This window comes from Artemia sp. Qi Xiang Cuo, chromosome 21, assembly GCF_049724085.1.
Source record: "Artemia sp. Qi Xiang Cuo chromosome 21, ASM4972408v1, whole genome shotgun sequence".
NCBI classification, from domain to species: Eukaryota; Metazoa; Arthropoda; class Branchiopoda; order Anostraca; family Artemiidae; genus Artemia; species Artemia sp. Qi Xiang Cuo.
Window position 1 is genome coordinate 19,765,565 of NC_142814.1, and position 21,438 is coordinate 19,787,002.

At 34.2% G+C, this 21,438-nt stretch overlaps 2 protein-coding genes across 8 annotated transcripts in view; one reads left to right on the forward strand and one right to left on the reverse strand.

Moving 5' to 3' along the window:
- The window catches only part of LOC148939321 (tRNA-splicing endonuclease subunit Sen34-like), a 38,881-nt gene extending 31,254 nt beyond the window's left edge, over positions 1 to 7,627 (forward strand). For 2 of the 3 annotated variants that reach the window (XM_089107042.1, XM_089107044.1), the window contains exons 3-5: positions 1,922 to 2,126; positions 4,453 to 4,614; positions 7,382 to 7,627. In XM_089107042.1, coding sequence (XP_088963168.1) covers positions 1,922 to 2,126; positions 4,453 to 4,614; positions 7,382 to 7,587 — 573 coding nt within the window. In that variant the 3' untranslated portion in view covers positions 7,588 to 7,627. The remainder of the gene's footprint in view (positions 1 to 1,921; positions 2,127 to 4,452; positions 4,615 to 7,381) is intronic. The other variant, XM_089107043.1, reaches the window with a different exon arrangement.
- Positions 1,445 to 20,844, reverse strand: LOC148939322 (uncharacterized). Of its 5 annotated transcripts, XM_089107046.1 has the most exons (6): positions 20,770 to 20,790; positions 19,262 to 19,361; positions 10,748 to 10,933; positions 9,678 to 9,873; positions 5,070 to 5,495; positions 1,491 to 1,609 (listed from the first exon to the last, which is right to left on the reverse strand). In XM_089107046.1, the coding sequence occupies exons 3-5, from the start codon at positions 10,928 to 10,930 to the stop codon at positions 5,425 to 5,427; spliced, it is 450 nt and encodes a 149-aa protein (XP_088963172.1). In that variant the 5' UTR covers positions 10,931 to 10,933; positions 19,262 to 19,361; positions 20,770 to 20,790; the 3' UTR covers positions 1,491 to 1,609; positions 5,070 to 5,424. The 5 variants fall into 5 exon arrangements, with proteins under 5 accessions (XP_088963174.1, XP_088963173.1, XP_088963172.1 ...); XM_089107048.1 differs by lacking the exons at positions 19,262 to 19,361; positions 20,770 to 20,790 and adding an exon at positions 12,284 to 12,306 and having other exon boundaries at positions 1,445 to 1,609; XM_089107047.1 differs by lacking the exon at positions 19,262 to 19,361 and having other exon boundaries at positions 1,447 to 1,609; positions 20,770 to 20,844.
- Positions 20,845 to 21,438: the final 594 nt, after the last annotated feature.

The window sequence follows — 21,438 nt, forward strand, 5'->3', positions numbered from 1 at the left end:
TATAGCCCCAGATTTATAATCAGCATGCTAGAAAATTCTTAAGCACCAGCATGTGTGGAAATCAACAACCTTTTGGTGAATATACACGTATTGTCTTTAGCTTAAAGCAGTCCTACTGGGATCTTAATGAATTAATATCAGAAATTAAGATAGTTAGGACTATTTGCTTTGAATAGCCCCCAATTAATCATGTTCCCAAAGAGATAGAACATGTCTATTCTTATGAAGTTTGAGGGTGCGTGTGTGTGCTGGAGGGGCATTTGAATAAGGATTCCACTTTGAGCCATTCAGCTTCTTTTTATTAGAAAAAATATAATGATTAAATTTTAATGTCAACTATAAGAAACAAAGGACCCTATCTAGGCCCCTTCAATCATGCTCATTGAAAATCTTTGCCTGACTTCTTTTGTCAAGTTTTGAGATATTCAACATTTATAAAATGTGCAATTAGTATGCCTGATTCTGGAAGTCAGTAATAGAATGTGTTAGATTTTGGACATTCCTTACATAGTTTCTAAGTGATTAGAAGAAAAAAGATCCAATACTCCTAGATTGTGGCCGGCAAATTCTGAAGTCCTATACCCTTCTAGACATGATTGCGTTTGTGGATTTACGGTGGAATGTTGGGGCATGGTCCCAAGAACCTGACTTTATTCAACTAATTCCAACAAGGTACAGAAATTCCATATTAAGATTTAGCTACGAAGCTGTATTCTCATGAAGACTATTTGCATAAGTTGATGTTTTGGAACTGCTGGAATATTTTAGCCCCTACAGACACATTTTTGAACCTTTAAATTGTGTCGACTAAGATGGTGACACTGAGGTTTTAACTGACGCCATGGAATGGCAACAGCCTTTAGGGGAATTTGAGACGTCGATCAGGTTTAGTCAGTTGATCAGATCAGGATTAGATCAAAATCAGTTTGCATTCCGGCCTATTTTGGCCCTTAAATAAGGCACCAGAACTGTTAGTTTTTTTTTACCACAAGTTTCATAAGGATTGACTACCTCATAAATTTTGCTTGGTAGTATTGTAGCTATATTTGCGGGAAAATTCTTATTTGATGGGCAGGAAATGGTTAAAAGAAGCACTTCAATAGAAAAATGTATCGGTTGTCATTAGGCTTTAAAAACAAAGGCAGCTAAACAAGTCCTAACTTTCCTCAAAATCCGATGAAAAAATATATTTCCTTTTTGTGTTAGTGCATTCATTCTTGAATTATCGAGATAGTGTGCATATATATATATATATATATATATATATATATATATATATATATATATATATATATATATACATATATAGTCAAGCATAACCTATAGTGGAGGGTTTGAGGGGGAGGCAGCCTTTTTCGTATGTTGGGTCATTTCCGTCCGTTTTGATCTTAATGTCGCACTTTACTCTCATTTGGAAAGAAATATATTTGACATTATATTTTCATTTGAGTATCAGATCTATCCTAATACAAAAATAGTTTCCTTATGTCCAAAAAATATCATTCAAATGTAAGCGTGAAAAAATTCAGAAAATACTTAGAAACGGCAGTTTGGGTAGTAGACTCTGAAGAGAGGGTGAAGTGGGGGGGGGGGTCAGGCCCCCTCTGTCCTGAAATGGAAAAATAAAACTTTAAATTACGTAATTTCTAATAATATAGGAATATCTTTTATAGTAGCCTATCCATATTTACTCACTATTTGCGTCAGTTGACCCTTCCTGAAATGGAATACTTACGAGAGCAGATTGTATTTTAATGCTTAATCCTGGAATTTGCGAAATTTTCATGAACTGTTCTAGCAAATTTATGGTACAAATATAAAAAAAAGCTTGACTAATTTTAATCACCGTGGTAAAAAAATAAGAGGTTATTAACTCCTGGTTTAGGGTGAGCTGTTTAAACTGTTTTTAATTTTCTTTCAGCGCCGTTTAGTTAGAGAAGAAAAGATGCAACAGATTCATCGAGCTGGCGAAAAAATACTTGAGGGAAAAAGAAGAAAGCTTAATAAAGAAGCTGCAAAAAGTGGGAAAGAACCCCCTACTATGACACTAGAGCAAGCAGTTGATGAAGAAATTAGACGAATTCCCGAACTGACTCATACTAATGCTCTGATTCAAATATTTACAGGTAGGTACGTAATAAAGATACAGATGTTGTTCCACCCAAAAATAGTTATTTATTTTCTATAGGGTATATACTTTTAGTCATATATTTAGTTATATATAGTTACGTATTTTTAGTTACATATATATATAAATTTATTTGTGCCCGCTTACAATGGATAAATGGAAAAAAAAAGCGGAGTAGAAAATGAAACAGAAGAAACTGTAAGTTTTTGTACAAAGAAGTACAATATAATATATATATATATATATATATATATATATATATATATATATATATATATATATATATATATATATATATATATATATATATATATATATATATATATATATATATATATATATATATATAATAATTATATATTTTCGATATATTTCTAATATTTACTGCAAAATAGTTTTAAAGATTATAGCGCCTATTTAAAAAAAGAATGGCAATAGGTACCATTCCTAAGCTAATGTTAAAAATATAACCTATATTTTGTCGTATTAAACTTAGCTTTAATGCCCGAGACGGATTTACTGAGTCGAGTTTATGATTGAGTTGTATGAATGAAAGCCGATTTTTAAATGAATTTAAGTATTTGTCTTCACTAAAGGGTAGCGGAGAGTAGCTATCGCTGAAAAAGAAATGTTTTATGCCTGCCTTAAAAACTATCTAAAATAGCTCCATTTGTTTTACGCCTAGAATTATACCACACTATTCTGCCACGCTGTGTAATTTTAACGGATTTGTATCATCATAATTCTGAGCTATAACCTAAAAAGCTTGCCCAACTTAAGTTATTATTTCGTTTTGAATTAAGAAATTCCTGCCGAAATATGATTGATTCATTCATTTGGATTTATTTAAATAAGTGTTAGAGCGCATTAGTTTTGAAATGAAGTAGATTAGTTCTTATAAAAAAAACCTTATAGAAGTAATTGTTTTATTTGTTCCAAGATAATGGCCAAAAACAATTTTGTAGTAATTAAATAATGATGAAAAAAATTGATAAGAAATAATTGCAAGTAGATTCTATTGCAAGTAGATCCTCTCCAGCATTACAATCTGCTCTGCACAATAAGATCAAGTCTGGAGTTACAATTTTGTCTTTGCCTTAGGCCTCAGATCCTCCAGGGATCTGAAAGCAAAAGGGACATTGCCCTTCTAGATTTTGAAAAATACCTTTTATTCAACAAATTTGCCTTTCTAGATTTTAGAGAATATATTACGCCCTAACCTGTGTGATTTGCCTCTACTTACCCTCGTCCTATTCGCCTCCACTCAATTTTGCATTTTTTAGAATTAGTAGCCTGAGACCGAGTTTCACTCGATGAAAGGAAAGACAATTGTTTAATCTGTTTCTCCAAACATCTGGCTAAAATCGTTATGGTTTACCCCCCATCCAGGAGCGAATCTCCAGCATTTTTCCTGGGGGGGGGGGAAAGGGTCCATATCTGGATAGGCAAAGGGCATGGGATGTTTAATATTTTTTCTCCACATTATTGGAGGGGCAACTGCCCCTCTCATGCCACCCCCTAACGACGCCCCTACCCCCATTCCCCTCTAAGTCCCTTTTAATCTTTCGAATATATTTTGGGCAACAGCGCTCGTTAATAGAGTTATTATTAACCCTATTATTAACTCCATTATAATTATTTATCTATGTTGTTAACTCCGACTTTAATTTAGAGTTATATGATATTTGAATTTAAATATTTACAGTTTCTGGTTCGGCTCGCTTTTGCAATGACCATAAATAAAAAATAAGGACAATCGCTGCATGTGTGTGGAATAGATCTGGAGAATCTGTGCTTCTCGCATGGACAACTATACATGGCGAAATCTTTTGGTTTATTCATTTACACACCAGATGAAAGAACCAAAAATATTGTTTATCCAAAATTACTCGAATAAATAAACAAATAAATTGCATTAAAATAAATAAATTTCAATATGTTCCTAGTATTTTTGTGTCCTTGAATTTTCTCTCTTTTGAGATTTTATCATAGCTCGATGGATAAGCTAGTTATATTATAAAATAAAAAAGGGGGGATATTCTTTTCACATTCCTTAATATCCTCCCTTCCCTCCCAACTGTTGAATGTGTAGATATCAAGGCCGTACCCAGGACTTTTTTTAGGAGGGGGTTTTACTAAAAAAAAATTTTTTTTTTTTTGGGGGGGGGGGGGTGGGGGTTTACACAAAAAACCTAAAAAAAAGCATACAAAATTTATTAGTGTCCATTTTGTTACTTTTTTCGAGTTAGACAAACATTTCGGGGGGGGGGGGTAAACCCCCTACCCCCTGGATACGACCTTGGTAGATATTAAACTGTTTGCAGAGCATCCTGTATTGGACTACGAAAAATTGGCACCGATAAGTTGGGATTATCCAATTAGTGAAAATGAAAAGATCCGAGCTGCTGTGTATGGTGACCTTTGGGCAAAAGGATTTTACATTACAGGTGGTGAAAAGTTCGGAGGAGATTTTCTCGTTTACCCAGGTATATTCTTTTTTTTCTTAATCCATACTAAATATTTCTAGAAGTTTTAAGTTTTTAAATGAATAACTTATAGGTAAAAAATCATTCTTCGTTCTCAAATCCCAGGTCCTCAAATCCCATGTGTATTTAAAGGGTAATCTCAAAGCAACAAAATGTCTCTTTTTTGCAAGTCTTTATTTCTTAGTATTTATCTGTATAGGCACTGTGCTTTAAGTATCTAGCTGCCACAGCTAGCCAGGAGTTACCATTCCATTGGTCACTCAGTGCTTGAATCTATTGCCACTCTTATTGCCAGTATTTTCAATTCATGAGATTTATCCATAAATTAAGGGTGTTGATCTTTGATGACAGACCGTAATTTCGCAGGATTTTTAGACTATTTTTGAATTGTGGCACTGACTTGAGCAAGAATTCAAAATTTAGGAATAAATTACCTTAGTAGAAAATCTACTTACCAGGAGACAGTTTTGTCAAGTTTGTCAACACTTCTTTTCGTTGCGTCTTGTGATGTAAGACCGCCAAAATTTGAAGCTAAAAATCGTGTCCTACCATATCTCGCTGATATTAAATAGCCAGAAGAGAAATGGTAGTAAGCTGGCGCTAATATACATCAACACCTGTCCTAATTTTGCATTCAGGTAGAGGTAGGCTATGGAGGTCTCAGCTTTCAGTTTGAATTCTGGTGTTATTTATGGGAATCGAAAGATATTGGAGGACAACCAGCTCCCCTCCTGAGCCCATCTTTGCTCTCCAGCGGCCTCTTTGTAACTCCCTGCTATATGGGTCAAAATTTCGATATAGCGCCATTGTTCAAAATTGTCGAATAGTCCAATAAATATATCTCTTGGGATAACATGACCTTCCAAGGCATGCCACAGAGCCTTAAATTAAGAAAATTGCCAATTGTTTAAAGACAGATTTTATACTGAGAAAAGAAGAAGGAGGATGCATACAGGGAGGGTGCTAGTTGGGACAAGAATAGGTCAGAAAACTTGTTGTCCCTGATCAGACTGAAGCTTAAAGCTGTAGGTTCTTCGGCCAAGAGGAGCCTAAAGTACAAAAAATTAATTTTGGGACAAGTCCCTACCCCCCCCCACCACCACTAAGAACTGACCCCAGATAAGGGTCAAAATGCCTTTTTTCAAGTAAGATGGAAACTTCCAAGGATTTTTGCCTGGACTAAAGAGACCACGCATCTTGTTTGGTGGAGTAGGGTGCTAGGGGGCCAGGAAATGGGTTAAAAAAAAATTCTTTTCTTGATTAGTTTGAAATTTCTTGTCGCTGGTTCAAGGGAAACCCAGTATAAAAGATGTTTTGGACCAAATAAGTATTCAAACGAGGGCCAATACTTTTTTTTTTAGCATAGATTCGAAAACTTATGGATTGATATTTCTCTTGGCTTTGAAGTTACATGTAACTCGGCCAAGAGAACCCCGTGTGAAGACGAAAAGTTTGAAACAAAAAAGTTTGTATGACCAAGAAACTAGGTGAAGTATCTTTCTGTGTTTAAAATTGGCCATTGGTGCAGAATAAATTACATTCAAGCCGTGGTATTTTTAATTTGTTAGTGATACAAAATGAACTTATTCCTGACTCTCAGTTCCGAGTCTTAATTACTCAAAAAAGGCAAAATAGTAAAAAAAGCAGTCAATTCACGGAGGTGAAAATTTGAAATTAATTTTTACTGCATTGATTCATGACCTCCCGAAATAATCCTAGATTTTTTTCTTCTCTGATAGCCATGAAATTTACAAGGCCAGGACTAGGTAGGCATCATGAAGACAAAGCATTGTGAAAGCGATGTTTTTACGGTCGGAATGAAACTTTTTAATATAATTACATTGTGCCTAGAAGTTCCTAATGTGAACAATACCCAAAATTCTATGGTAAACACATTGTTAAAATATTATAGCATATATTACTGTTGGTTGGGTATTTCGCCAAATACTCAAGTGTCCCTCCCCAAACCGTACACATGTTCTTACAATTAACCAACAATAAAGCCATATTGATTAAAAGATGCACAAAAATAAATTTTAAAAAGCTTTTGCCGAACAATGAGAAGTAAAGTGCCATATTAAAGCCAGAACGAACAACAATAAAAAAGAATTTTAAAAAGGGGTATAAAAATGTATTCTTATCTCCTTAATCACAAGATGGGTTATTGGGATTGATTCAAAAAGCTGATCTACAGCTTTAATTGTCACGTCGGTGCGTGTCCTGGGTCGGACTACTATAAGGGGAGGGCTGTTTCCTTGTCATATCCATCCACAAGAATGGCCCCTGGAATCCCTTTTAAATTTTGTAAGAATTAGCTGCTAGGAATTTTACTTCGCCTTTGGACGATTCAAGTATAATCCGATAGACATATTTTTACTGACGCAATGTTTCATAGGTCCTTATTCTTTGCAGTTGCTTTAAAAATTTTCAATCTTTAATCAGCAGTGTGCCACGTGTCCGCATATTTGGCTACTATTCATGAACAAGTGGCAAAGTTTCAGACGGACCCACAATCCAGATTTTTCATCCAGAAATCAGACAATGTCCAGATTTTTGAAAGACATGGTTAATTGGTTCTATATATTTTATAATCGAAATAATTGTTTTGAGAGCAGCAATAGTAAGTAGCAATAATAGTAAATATGATGGTTTCATTGAAATATTAAATCCTCCAGATTTTGGCTATGTTCTTTCGAGGAGTATTAAAAGCTTCACTAAATACATAGCTGATAAGTAAGATCTGCCGTTAATTCCCATTTCCTTTCAGGCGATCCTGTTCGATTTCATGCCAAATATATTGCCATCTGCTTACCATTTCAAGGACTACTCACACCCTTTCAAATTGCAGTGCATACTCGTGTTGCTGTTAGTGTCAATAAAAAAATACTATTATGTACAGTTGATAGTGACTCTCGAGTTATGTATAAATATCTCGAGTGGCTGGATGCTAAGAGGGAGAAAAATGTGCCATGAGACAATCAAATATTCGTCAAAATAAAGAAATTGTCTTTCAGTTTTTGTCTTTTTCTTTACCAATTAAGCAGTTTACGATTAATTTGAGAAAAGATTGAAGTTATTGTCCAAGGAATGCGAGGGTCGAATCAACAACTGCCTGCAAGAACCGTTTTGACCATTAATTGAGCTCCAACCCTTGAAAGGGCCAATTGAGCGATTCTATGCTGTGCATTGCAACCGGACGTCGACGTCAACAAGGACTAGAAACTGATCGCAAGAGGACCTAACTTGGTCCAAGCTCAAATTAAAGTAAAAACTTAGCTAATGGAGGTAATGGAAGTTGCTATTACCTCCTGATGCTAATGAGAAGGAGATTTTTATGAGAAACATTTATGGTGTAATGGGTAAATTAATATAAATCTTAAATTAATAAACATAAGCGCATAAAGGAAGTTAATAATAAGTAAATATAGGGAAAAATCTTCGAGTTTATTTCCCCTATTAGGAAAAGAGAGTACACTATACAACTCGTTGAATAGATGTTTAAAATACTGACTTTACACAAATGTTGATTTGACATACTTAAAAGAATTCCACTGAACAACAAAACTGTAAAACGTTCGTATACACAAAATCAGCTTGTATTGAGTAACTCCAGTTAAAAAACAATAAATCTTCTCAGGATTATTTGTTCTTCCTTGAATTCCGGTTCATCAAAACTGTGAAAAGTAGTTTCATTATAAGTTGAATTTTTTTTTACAAATCAAAATCTCACCTTAGCACTGATCAGATTATAACATTTTTATTTAAACACAAATGAACATACCATCTTGAAAAAAAGCGCAGATGCCTAGTGGTAAATTTCAGCGCTGCCGATTAAACAAAACTAAAACTAAAGCCGCTTTAAACTAACTTATCAAACAAAAAGAAAAAAAGAATTGGAAATATTGCCCTTTAGATTTAACTTTAAAATAGTTCTTTTTAAATCACTAAAATAAACAGATACATTTAGTGGCGCACTTTGAATATTATGGAAAAGAAATGATAGGTCTCAGTTAGAAGTAGAAATTACTGCATCATCCATAAGCATAATTTTACGAATAAGCAAAGAAATGAAAACAGAAATCAGATAGGCTCAAAGAAAGAGCTCTGAGGTACTCCGTGATTAATGAAGAAACTATCAGAACAAAGATTAATGAAGAAACCATCAGAACAAGGAAAATCAGCAAGGAATGTTGCTCATCATCTAATAAATCATTAGATGATGTTTTCATTATATTAAATGTGATCTAAACGAAAAATATTCCATTTGACAAAATATTTCGTAAAAGTTAGTTCATTGCCAGATCAGTTGATTTCCCTTTTATGAGTCCATATTGAGAAGAATGTAGTTTATTAGGACCTAGTATAATGGTCTACTATCAAATTTTTCCAAAAACGGTACTGAATACGAAAGCAGATGAATATTCTTAATTATGAAATTTTTTTTGTCTTGACGCACAATTTTTGAAAAAGTAAAGGAACTTTTTGCAAGTTGCTTATTACCTGGAACAAGGGGAGAAATCAGCTTCGTGTCGATAGTAGACGAAGTCTATAACCAATAATCCTAAAAAATCACCAAAATCATCTAAAATATCTTTTGGTCCTGTAATATTTTTCCATTTATTTCCAGGCAATCAACATTAGTACTTTTACTACTATAAGGATGTTTTTTTTTATAAGTCTCCTTTTTTTTCTCATATCAGATTTATATTTTAGAAATTCATCAATATAATATTTACTCTTTGCAAAAATATTGTCTATTCGCATCATAATATTTTCGTTACAAACCTGACGCCGATTTTTCAACTGAACTTTCTATGAAGAGCATTCTGTCAGTAACAGAAGAAGGACGAAAATATAGTGACGAAGTGGAAGTATTCTATTAGATCTATTCGAAGAATAAATGCTTGTATGGGAGGATTTCGGTAAATATGACTGACCAGACATATTTAACACAGAGCTAGAACAAACCTTGAATTTGTCAGGCATAAAAACTAAATCTGTTAAGCCAGTTCAACAAAGTTAATTCAACCTTTGACCTATATTATTTAAAGTATCAGACTTACAAGGTAAATGTTCGGCCACTTCTTTCAGAGGCCTTCGACGTATGAGTAAAGTCACAAAATCGTGTTTTTCTAGTTCCTCCTTTATTTTATTCTTGATGAAATTGCTGTCAAAGTCAGTCCATCTTTTGTATAATTTGCTCCATAATGTCATGCTTTTGAGAGATAATGTGCCAATTTGTAGTAACTCATCACCTTCCTAGGCAAGAAAGAAATCCCTCTTAATCCAAATAGTCAATTTCAATGTTTTGATGGTAAAAAAAAATTGCATTTTTAATAAATTGTTTAACGCCAAATTATATAAAACTAAAAGCCAACATCCACTTTCACGTAAATCACAGATAAATCATTTTTTCTGTCGAAAAAGAGACATTCAGTTTTCAAGAAACTTGTATTGTCAGAAAATGCAACTTTTCTTTTTTCGATTAAACAGAGGAGTTTCCTTTTGAAGTTTGGGAAAAGGCAGTCCCTGAAAATATTCTAGCCTACTTTCTAAGAGGCATACAGTCACTTATTTACAATTTTGTATTAGATAAGATGTTCGCGTGAATGGTACTGTTGTAAAATAATAAGTCAGAAATTTAAATCTGATTTGCAAAAGTTCCATGGTATTATTTCAGAATAACATTGGTAAAAAAATTGACGGGAAGTGAAGAATTATTACTGCACTAATAATTTAGCATATTCAATCGAAACAGTGCAACAAATGAATGGAAAGAGGTTATGTTTTAATTAAAACTTGGCGCGTTTTACCACTAAGTAAAATTAAATTATCAAGTGGACTGTCAATTATTCTTTTAATAACAATTTTGCATGTTTTGGGTAAATTCCTAGTTCTTTCTTATTGTTGAGAATTTACACTGGTCTATTTTGAGTAGAAAAAAAAGGATGATGTTGATATTTGCTAAAAGCTAATAAATTTCTGGGACTGGATTTTTTATTATAATGTATGCATGATTCAAGCTTTATTTAAAATTCATTATATTTAAGCCTAACAACCAAAAGTTACCACCCGACTGAGAAAACATCAACTGATTTTGAAAAAAAAACATTAGCAAGTTAAATTATCTAACCTTCAAAAAAGATGACATCTTTTTCCCCGGTGACTCGAAAATTAGATAAAAAGTATGGCTATTGAGATAACCATAGTTTAGTTTAGAAAAAGTGGAAGGGCCATCGCACCAGAAATAAAGCTCAATGAGGCTAGAAGGATCTCCGTCCGCTTTTGTCCATCGAACTTGTAAAACTTCTTTCATAGCCTGAAACAACAAAGTCTCAAAATAAATTAGGTAAATGACTGAATGTCACTCCAAAATATCTTTTTTGTATTGTAGGGCTACTACTACTGCTTTGAAGACTACTACTAAAGCTACGACTACTATGACTAACCTAATGTGGTGAGCTATATTTTAAATATCTAAAATCAATAGGATAAAACTTTGCATCGCAAGGGTATATTTTTATAGATAGTCATAAGTAGTTTAGTGTTAAGTATATTTGATTAATATTTAAGACACAATAGATAGAAAGGTCAATACCCAGACAATTGTATCTTATTTCAATACATCGAGACAATTTCTAATTCTTGGTTGATAATTTTCAAAAGTTGCTCTCAGCTTAAGCCAGTGGTGGATCCAGGGGAGGGGGCACGCCCCTCCCTAACATAGTCTAAAGTAGTGTAATTTACTTAATTAACGCAAGTTTGCGTCAATTAAATTGCTCCTAACGCAAGTTTATCAGATCAATCTATTTTGCCTCCCTCCCCCCGCTAAAAAATCTTGAATCCGCTAATGGTCCTAGCCCTGCATCCTTCCCCTCCTCAATGTCTCGAAATAGCACAAAGTTCTTTGGAAAAGCTTACTTTTTGACGCTTTATTACGGCATTTAAGTACCAAAATAATGTATATAAAATAAAAATAAAAGAATCTTATTGAAAGTCAAACCATCATATTAACTGCATCAGGGAACACTGCTCTAGAAGTTTCAACCTCCTATATTCAAAAATGTGGAATTTATTGTTTTTTCCCCAGGAATTTTGCCAATTTTTTGTCACAGATTTTTTTTCCAGGGGTGATCGTATCGAACCAATAGTCCTAAAATATTTGGAGCGGGGTCATTTGATTGGAAACCAAAATTTCTAGTACTCTTTTTGAGCGACCGAAAAGATTGGAGGGCAGCTAGCCCCTCTCCTGTGCTTGATTTTTCTTTAAAGTTACCTGGTCAAAATTTTGAGACAGTCAGTTTTTTCAGCATATCTGAAAGGTTCAATAGCTATCCTTTTGGGGAGAATATGACCCCTCACAGTCCCAGGGGAAAGTGTCAGGTGAAAGTCCCAAAGCGCATACGTATAATACTTTCCATTGACGATGAAAATGTCCGAACAGAATTTTTTGGGGAGGAGGGGTATTTTAAGTGGGAGACACTTTCCACAGACAAGCTTCCCACGACAGGATGGATTTTTTTATGAAGGGGGTGTACCAGCATTATTTGAAAAAAAGACCAGAAATAAAAAAAATTAGTATTTTACAACTGAAATCAAGGAGCAACATTGAAACTCGAAACGAACAAAAATTATTCAGTATATGAAGCGATTGCTCCATCCTCAATACCTTCCTGTTTACGCTAAAGTTGATCTGTTTGTTCCAATTTCCCAACGACTCCTGAAACAATAGGGTTGTTTAATTAGAATAAAAATCTTTTCTTAAAGTGCTAAAAAAAACTCTAGCATAAAGAGAAAGGCATTAAGAAAGGAGGCAACCCCTTCAAATACAGAATAATTTCTGTTCATTTTAATGTTGGTCCTTACTTTCAGTTGAAGAAACTTTTTTTTAATATGACGAAAATCAATAAATTATTAATTAATTAATAAAATAAATTAAAAATAAAAACAATTAAATAATAATAATTAAGTAATTTAAACAATAAATTAAAATATAATAAAAATAAACTATTAATCAATTAATAAATTGAAAATAATTTTTGTTAATAAATGCAAATTTTGTAAGAGAAAAACGAGGGGGGGACACTAATTAAGATTTTGCCCTGGGTGCAAGAGAGGCCAGCAGCACCACCGCCCCTCACTCCTTCCAAGCTACTTTATCTGGGATAGTCTTACTTTGTAAAGTTATAGAATAGAGACTTTTCTTTGGGGTGTAAGGTTATAGAAGAGCAGCATTTCCAAAAGATTTTAGATGATTTCGAGGCTAAAAAAAATATGCCTGTTAAAAGTTTAGTTCTACCACTCCCCCAAACATTTTTTGGTTTGTTTGTGTTTCCATCAGGGGTGGTTATGTCTGAATACTGGTCTTAGAATAGTGGGAGATATCCAGATAGATATCTGGGATAGTCTTACTTTGTAAAACTATAGAATGGAGACTTTTCTTCGGGGTGTAAGGTTATAGAAGAGCAGCATTTCCAAAAGAATTTAGATGATTTCAAGGCTAAAAAAATATGCCTGTTAAAAGTTTAGTTCTACCACTCCCCCAAACATTTTTTGGTTTGTTTGTGTTTCCATCAGGGGTGGTTATGTCTGAATACTGGTCTTAGAATAGTGGGAGAGGCCTCACTCAAACGGAAATTAATTTTCTCTAGTGTCCTTCTTAAGTAAAAAAGAGATAGTGATGTAGGAAAGTGCCGATTTCCGCTGTTTTATGCCGTAGAATGAAATTCTGCACCAAAACACAGCCAAAATGCTATTAGTTGAAAATTGCCAATTGGTTAGAATTAGACAAGGGTAAATGACTAGAAATGTACTAGAAAACAAAAGAAGCGAATACCATCTATTTAAACATATATTTCTCATTTCCAGCTAATATTTCAGATGTTTTACTTCACTTCAAGAGGAGGGGTTTAAGAAATTGATCTTGTTGCCCCATAGGCTTATAGCCTTGACTCGTATAGATTATACATTAAGCCTTGGGACATTTGTATTTACTGGACTTTGCCCATTTAGTCCATTTGCTAGGAATGGATATTTTTTTTTGTATTTGGCAAATTGTTGCTAAAAACATGTTTTGTATAATGCCTTTTTCCAGCCATATCTGCACTAGAAGTGCCCTGAAAAGGCCATTATGCCAAATTATTGTAGAAACGATGTGCCAAATATAGAAAAACCTCCCATTCCAAAACATGGGATGAACAACTGAAGTGCAATTTATACGTATGGCCAAAGCCCAACACGTGATCGAAATGGGTAGTCTCTCAGCCAATAGGGTCCTAGTTTTGGAGGTGTCCTCCTAAAAAAAAGTCTTACATCTAGAATATTATGTTTAGACGGATTTTCTTTGTGATGTAGGGGATGGCTAAACGTAAGGGTTCTTGCCAAAATGCAACTCGACGTTTTATCTCTTATCATCGCGTCTCGCCATAGTGTATATAAGGCAAGGAAGATACTTAGTATGTCTAGCTGTGAAAGGGCCCATTCTTCACAGATACATTTTGTAGGAAAAGTTGGGCATTTTGTACCTTGTTAAAGTCAGAATCGTGCAACATCATAGATATTATCACGATCGAATCTACAAGTACGACCTCTAGCCTCCCCCCTTCAACTCTCCCTCCACCATCAGCTTTTCAGTACACGAGCTAATTCTGAACCGACACAAAGAGCTAAAATCTGACTCAACACAACGAGCCAAGTGCAAACTCCAAACTAACTCTTTGCTGCGGAATTGACCCAAGCAGCAGGACTTTGGTGAAACTCGTCAATGTGTTGACTCCAAACTTGCTGCAAACTTGACCTAAGTCATGTCTCGGTGCAAAAACATGACAAGCAATGTCTGCGCAAGACAATCTTTGGGGTCATTCAAACCATAGAGTTTCATTGAATCAATGCAAAGATTGAATTAATTCCTGACTAGATGTACAATGATATTTAAGCTGAAGCTGGAAAATGGGGTGACGTAACGTGAATACGAGTTAAGTTCCGACTTAATGTATATAATGCTTAAGCTTAAGCTGAGTACAACTCTGTAAAAATTTAACTAAGGCTCGTTTTCCATAAATATGATTGAAGGTATCTTTTATTTTAAACCCCTCCCCCTAAAAGCTAAAATGTCACTTGCACTCAAATCAAAACATTATATATGTAATATTTATTGCTATACAAATATAAACTCTGTCGAATTTTATGGTAGTCTTGCTGTGTATAACAATTCAAAGGGGTTTCTATAAATTTTGAAATTTTGAAATTATTTTTTTCTTAAAGGTTGCTCATCTGGATCTTTCAACTTTGAAAGGTTTTTGAATCGTTCTCTTGATCTTTGACACCATTGCTAATAGGATACATTAAGTAATGGCGCAAGAACCACAAGAGGCCCCACTCCAACTCACCCCACAACTTTATGTGACTGTGACAATTCTTGCGCCCATGATTACTTACAACTACAATAAACTATGAATACTTTCGACTGCGACAACTTATGAGTAAAAACAAATTATAATATAATTGTTTTTTATTCTTATGATTTTGAAAAAAAAAAAATCTAAATTGTTGACTTTCTAGGGATTAATATCATTGTATATTAAATATTTATTTTGTTTTCATTAGTGGTTTCCGGTCGTCTTGATTATTCTAGTTATTTTTTTTTATTAGTTGTCGATATTTTAAAAATGAAACACTCTGTCCAAAAAAAGAGAAAAAATTCATTAAAGCACAAATGATACAATAGGCTTTAGAACTTTAACGGTTAGAGTAGGGGGAGAAAGAAGTAACCAAACAGCTACTTGATGAATTTTTTTTCGTTTTAAGGTTTACTTGAGTTTTCAACTTAGTTTTTGTAGTTTCAAGATTTATTTATAAATTTAGTCCAGTATCTTTTATATTGGTTTCATAAAATCATTTATTTTGAGTTTTCTTTGTTTTGGGGTTCATTTATTATTTAACATTGATTTCTGATCGTTTCGAGTTTGAATTATTATAAGCATTAATTTCTGCTTACTATTATTCCTTATATTATTATAAGCCATAACTATATGGCACTTTGCCTTTTTTTTAAAACTTCGCTTTCAGATGTTTTAATTAATTGTACAAAACAAAGGCAAAACAAATTAAACAATACAAAAAAGATTGTCACACTAAAAGCAAACTTTTTCCAACATTTTTTTTGCAATATTATATATCTGCGTAATTTGGTTACTTTATCCGGCAAATCACCATTTTATGTTTTGTACTTTTAGGACTAAACACACAAGGACAAATCATCAGTGCAGGCTTATTTCAAATACTCTGAAATACTTAACAATGGTTAGAGGTATTAAAATATTCATTTGATCGGAGTTCCAAACGCGCAGAGAAAGCAAGCATCTCTAGAACCAAAATTCTTAAACCAGTTCATAACTTCAGGCAAGCTAAGCAGTTGAATTTTGAATTAGTTCCCACCTATAAAAAGGACTATGTCAGCTTTTACCATTTTTTGAAAAGGTAATAATAATTGGTAGGCTACCTATAATAGTTAGAAAAAAATTTGGGCTATATATTTGCACATTAGGGGAGGGGAGTAAAGTGCAACATATATTAAATAAGCGGTAAATATTTACCAAATTATATTATTCAGTTATGACTAAAGTGAATACACCAGTTGATGCCTTTTTTTATGATCTTTACACACATAATAATCATTTTTGTCGGAAATGAATTTTAGCCACCACCCATATGTATACCAATTAAGAGTATATATTTGCACAGTCGGGGAGTGGGGGGAAAGTTTAAACTTACCTCTACTTTAAATCATAAACAAAATTTACCCCTAGTCACCTCCTGTTCAAATATATACCCTGAATTGGCATATGTAGGAGTGGGGGCTAAAATTAATTTCCAAAAAAAATTATTGTTATATTTGTAAAGAGCGTAAAAAAACGCATTGCATGGGATATTCAATTTAGTCATAACTCAATAATATGATTTGGTAAATATTTACCAAATAAGTAACCAAGGTATTGTTTTCCTCCTTAGCCCCAAAAAACAATAGTTTAAATATTGTAAACGCAATGATAAACCATGCTTTGTGATCCATTTCTCTATTGACAGATACCTGTTTGACTAGTTTTCTTAGGCAAAATATATTGCGTGGGTACCAGCTAATCTGTAAGCACCTAACTATCATAGTCAGACCTAGATTTACACATGGACCCTGGCTAAGGGAAGCATAATGCCAAGGGGCACAAAAAAAAACAATGAGGGATTTTTTTTTCTTAACAAAAACTGGACTGATGTGGTTTATCATCAAAGTGCAAGGTCCACTTTGCTGCTGTGTTGCCTATTCACAGAAAAGCAATCTTACGACAAGACAAGAATATGATTTCCCTTTTATGAGTCCATATCAAGAAGAATGTAGTTTATTAGCTACGAAATGCTACGAAATCACCACTCAAATGTCACCAATAAGAGTGGATCAGGCTGAGCTCGAATCTCGGCTTAAAAAGCTTAATCCAAATAAGTCTGTTGGGCCTGATGGCATACATCCACGACTCTTAAAGGAAGCTCATTCCCAACTAGCAATACCCCTCTCAAGACTCTTCCAGCAATCTATTGACACTAAAGTCATACCATTGGACTGGAAACTAGCCAATATCTCGCCAATACATAAAGGAGGAGACAAGAGCAAAGCTTGCAGTTATCGGCCAATCAGTATTACGTCTGCTGTTGGGAAAATCCTAGAAGGTATTGTCAACACTACCGTTCTTAGACATTTGATCACAAATAACCTTCTATCGAAACAACAACATGGTTTCCGACCAGGCAGATCAGTCGAAACCAATCTGATTGACTCGTATAATTACATAACTGAGCTCCTTAACCAAGGTCTCCCAGTGGATATGGTCTTCCTAGACTGTGCTAAAGCCTTCAATAAAGTCTGCCATCAAAGGCTTCATTTGAAACTGAAGGCAATTGGAATTCAAGAGGGAGTGGTGGACTGGATCACGTCTTTCCTAAAGGGAAGAAAGCAGCAGGTCAGAGTTTTTGGTGAAGGTGGCAGAGCTTACTACTCCGAAATAGCTGAGGTCTTAAGCGGGGTTCCCCAAGGAACAGTTTTGGGACCTACACTCTTCAATGTATATATTAATGACGCTCCAAGAACCGTTACAAGCAGGCTTAGCCTGTGCGCCAACAACTTAAAGCTCATTGGTCCTGTTGGAACTCAGCAAGGTGTGACCTCAATACAGTCAGATCTTGACAGCTTTGGCGAATGGGCCAAGATATGGAGGCTCGAGTTTAATGTCGAAAAGTGCAAGGTTCTCCATTTTGGAAGAAATAACCCACGATGGCAATACTCGATGTCAGCAAATGCTGGTGTGAGACAGCCACTCTCTGAGAGTCCCTCTGAAAGAGATATGGGGGTCGTTGTAGACGAAGACCTTAATTTCAACTGCCACACCCGAGCTGCAGTAGCAAAGGCAAACCAAACTCTCGGTCTCATCAAACGTACAATGACAAGTAGATCCCCTGTAATAATCACAAAACTTTACAAGAGCCTGGTGAGACCGAGATTAGAATTTGGAATGTGTGTCGCCACACCAATTAATAAAACAGACCAGATGGCTCTCGAGTCTGTCCAAAGACGGGTGTCAAAATGTGTAAAGGGGCTCAGAGACAAAGAGTATGAATGCCGACTGCAGAGCCTCAAGCTACCAACTCTGACATACTGTCGGCGAAGAGGTGATATGATAATGACCTACAAACTGCTCAAGTCTGACGACAAGGACCTCTTTCAGCCTGCCCAGTTGTCAAGAACCAGGGGTCATTCAGCGAAGCTTTTCGGAAGCGTGCTAATACAAGGAAGAGGAACCATTTCTTCTCCAACCGCATCATAAGCCTCTGGAACGATCTGAGCGGAAACGACAGTGAGTTCACCATCCGTTGACAGTTTCAAAGCCAATCTCGATAAGGAATGGGAAACCAAACTATGGCTCACGCAATGGGATGAAGCTGATGTCCCGCGGCCCTATCATCACTAACTGGTGTACACTGGACTCGTCCATATCGCTAGCAAGTGCGATTTAAGGTAATTTAAGGTAATTAGGACCTAATATAATAGTCTACTATCAAATTTTTCCAAAAACAGTACTGAATACAAAAGCAGATGAATATTGATGAATATTTCCAATTATGAAAATTTTTTTAATAGCTCAGAAAAGCCCCATGGGTCAGTGATAGATTAAAAATTGGTGTCAAAAGAGGGGAAATGCTTTCTGCTATCTGCTTAACAGTTGCAGCTGATTATCTCAATTCATCAGAAGAACAATAATTTTTTTTTGTCTTGATGCACAATTTTTGAAAAAGTAAGGAATTTTTTGCAAGTTCCTTATTACCTGGAACAAGGGGAGAAATCAGCTTCATTTTGATAGTAGACGAAGTCTATAACCAATAATCCTAAAAAATCACCAAAATCATCTAAAATATCTTTTGGTCCTGTAATATTTTTCCATTTATTTCCAGGCAATCAACATTAGTACTTTTACTACTATAAGGATGTTTTTTTTAAGTCTCCTTTTTTTCTCATATCAGATTTATATTTTAGAAATTCATCAATATAATATTTACTCTTTGCAAAAATATTGTCTATTTGCATCATAATATTTTTGTTACAAACCTGATGCCAATTTGTCAACTGAACTTTCTATGAAGAGCATTCTGTCAGTAACAGAAGAAGAACGAAAATATAGTGACAAAGTGGAAGTATTCTATTAGATCTATTCAAAGAATAAATGCTTGTATGGGAGGATTTCGGTAAATATGACTGACCAGATGGCCCTTCCACTTTCTGGTGCGATGGCCCTTCCACTTTTTCTAAACTAAACTATGGTTATCTCAATAGCCATACTTTTTATCTAATTTTCGAGTCACCGGGGACAAAGATGTCATCTTTTTTGAAGGTTATATAATTTAACTTGCTAATGTTTTTTTTCAAAATCAGTCGATGTTTTCTCAGTCGGGTGGTAACTTTTGGTTGTTAGGCTTAAATATAATGAATTTTAAATAAAGCTTGAATCATGCATACATTATAATCAAAAATCCAGTCCCAGAAATTTATTACCTTTTATCAAATATCAACATCATCCTTTTTTTTCTACTCAAAATAGACCAGCGTAAATTCTCAACAATAAGAAAGAACTAGGAATTTACCCAAAACATACAAAATTGTTATTAAAAGAATAATTGACAGTCCACTTGATAATTTAATTTTACTTAGTAGTAAAATATGCCAAGTTTTAATTAAAACATAACCTCTTTCCATTCATTTGTTGCACTGTTTCGATTGAATATGCTAAATTATTAGTGCAGTAATAATTCTTCACTTCCTGTCAATTTTTTACCAATGTTATTCTGAAATAATACCATGGAACTTTTGCAAATCAGATTCAAATTGCTGACTTATTATTTTAAAACAGTACCATTCACGTGAACATCTTATCTAATACAAAATTGTAAATAAGTGACTGTATGCCGCTTAGAAAGTAGGCTAGAATATTTTCAGGGACTGCCTTTTCCCAAACTTCAAAAGGAAACTCCTCCGTTTAATCAAAAAAAGAAAAAGTTGCAGTTTCTGACAATACAAGTTTCTTGAAAACTGAATGTCTCTTTTTCGACACAAAAAATGATTTATCTGAGATTTACGTGAAAGTGGATGTTGGCTTTTAGTTTTATATAATTTGGCGTTAAACAATTTATTAAAAATGCAATTTTTTTTTACCATCAAAACATTGAAATTGACTATTTGGATTAAGAGGGATTTCTTTCTTGCCTAGGAAGGTGATGAGATACTACAAATTGGCACACTATCTATCAAAAGCATGACATTATGGAGCAAATTATACAAAAGATGGACTGACTTTGACAGCAATTTCATCAAGAATAAAATAAAGGAGGAAGAGGAACTAGAAAAACACGATTTTGTGACTTTACTCATACATGGAAGAACTCTGAAAGAACTGAAAGAAGTGGCCGAACATTTACCTTGTAAGTCTGATACTTTAAATAATATAGGTCAAAGGTTGAATTAACTTTGTTGAACTGGCTTAACAGATTTAGTTTTTAATCCTGACAAATTCAAGGTTTGTTCTAGCTCTGTGTTAAATATGTCTGGTCAGTCATATTTACCGAAATCCTCCCATACAAGCATTTATTCTTCGAATAGATCTAATAGAATACTTCCACTTCGTCACTATATTTTCGTCCTTCTTCTGTTACTGACAGAATGCTCTTCACAGAAAGTTCAGTTGAAAAATCGGCGTCAGGTTTGTAACGAAAATATTATGATGCGAATAGACAATATTTTTGCAAAGAGTAAATATTATATTGATGAATTTCTAAAATATAAATCTGATATGAGAAAAAAAAGGAGACTTTAAAAAAACATCCTTATAGTAGTAAAAGTACTAATGTTGATTGCCTGGAAATAAATCGAAAAAATATTACAGGACCAAAAGATACTTTAGATGATTTTGGTGATTTTTTAGGATTATTGGTTATAGACTTTGTCTACTATCGACACGAAGCTGATTTCTCCCCTTGTTCCAGGTAATAAGGAACTTGCAAAAATTTCCTTTACTTTTTCAAAAATTGTGCGTCAAGACAAAAAAAAATTATTGTTCTTCTGATGAATTGAGATAATCAGCTGCAACTGTTAAGCGGATAGCGGAAAGCATTTCCCCTCTTTTGACCCGAATTTTTAATCTATCACCGACCCATGGGGCTTTTCTGAGCTATTAAAAAAATTTTCATAATTGGAAATATTCATCAATATTCATCTGCTTTTGTATTCAGTAC

Excerpts from the sequence above, each read along its gene's own strand:
- LOC148939322 (XM_089107048.1), bottom strand. The coding sequence starts at position 10,930 with ATGAAAGAAGTTTTACAAGTTCGATGGACAAAAGCGGACGGAGATCCT. Across the intron at positions 9,874-10,747 it reads AGATGTCATCTTTTTTGAAG|GAAGGTGATGAGTTACTACA; the intron begins GTTAGATAATTT and ends TTTCTTGCCTAG. Across the intron at positions 5,496-9,677 it reads AGTGGCCGAACATTTACCTT|GCTCTGTGGCATGCCTTGGA; the intron begins GTAAGTCTGATA and ends TCTTAATTTAAG.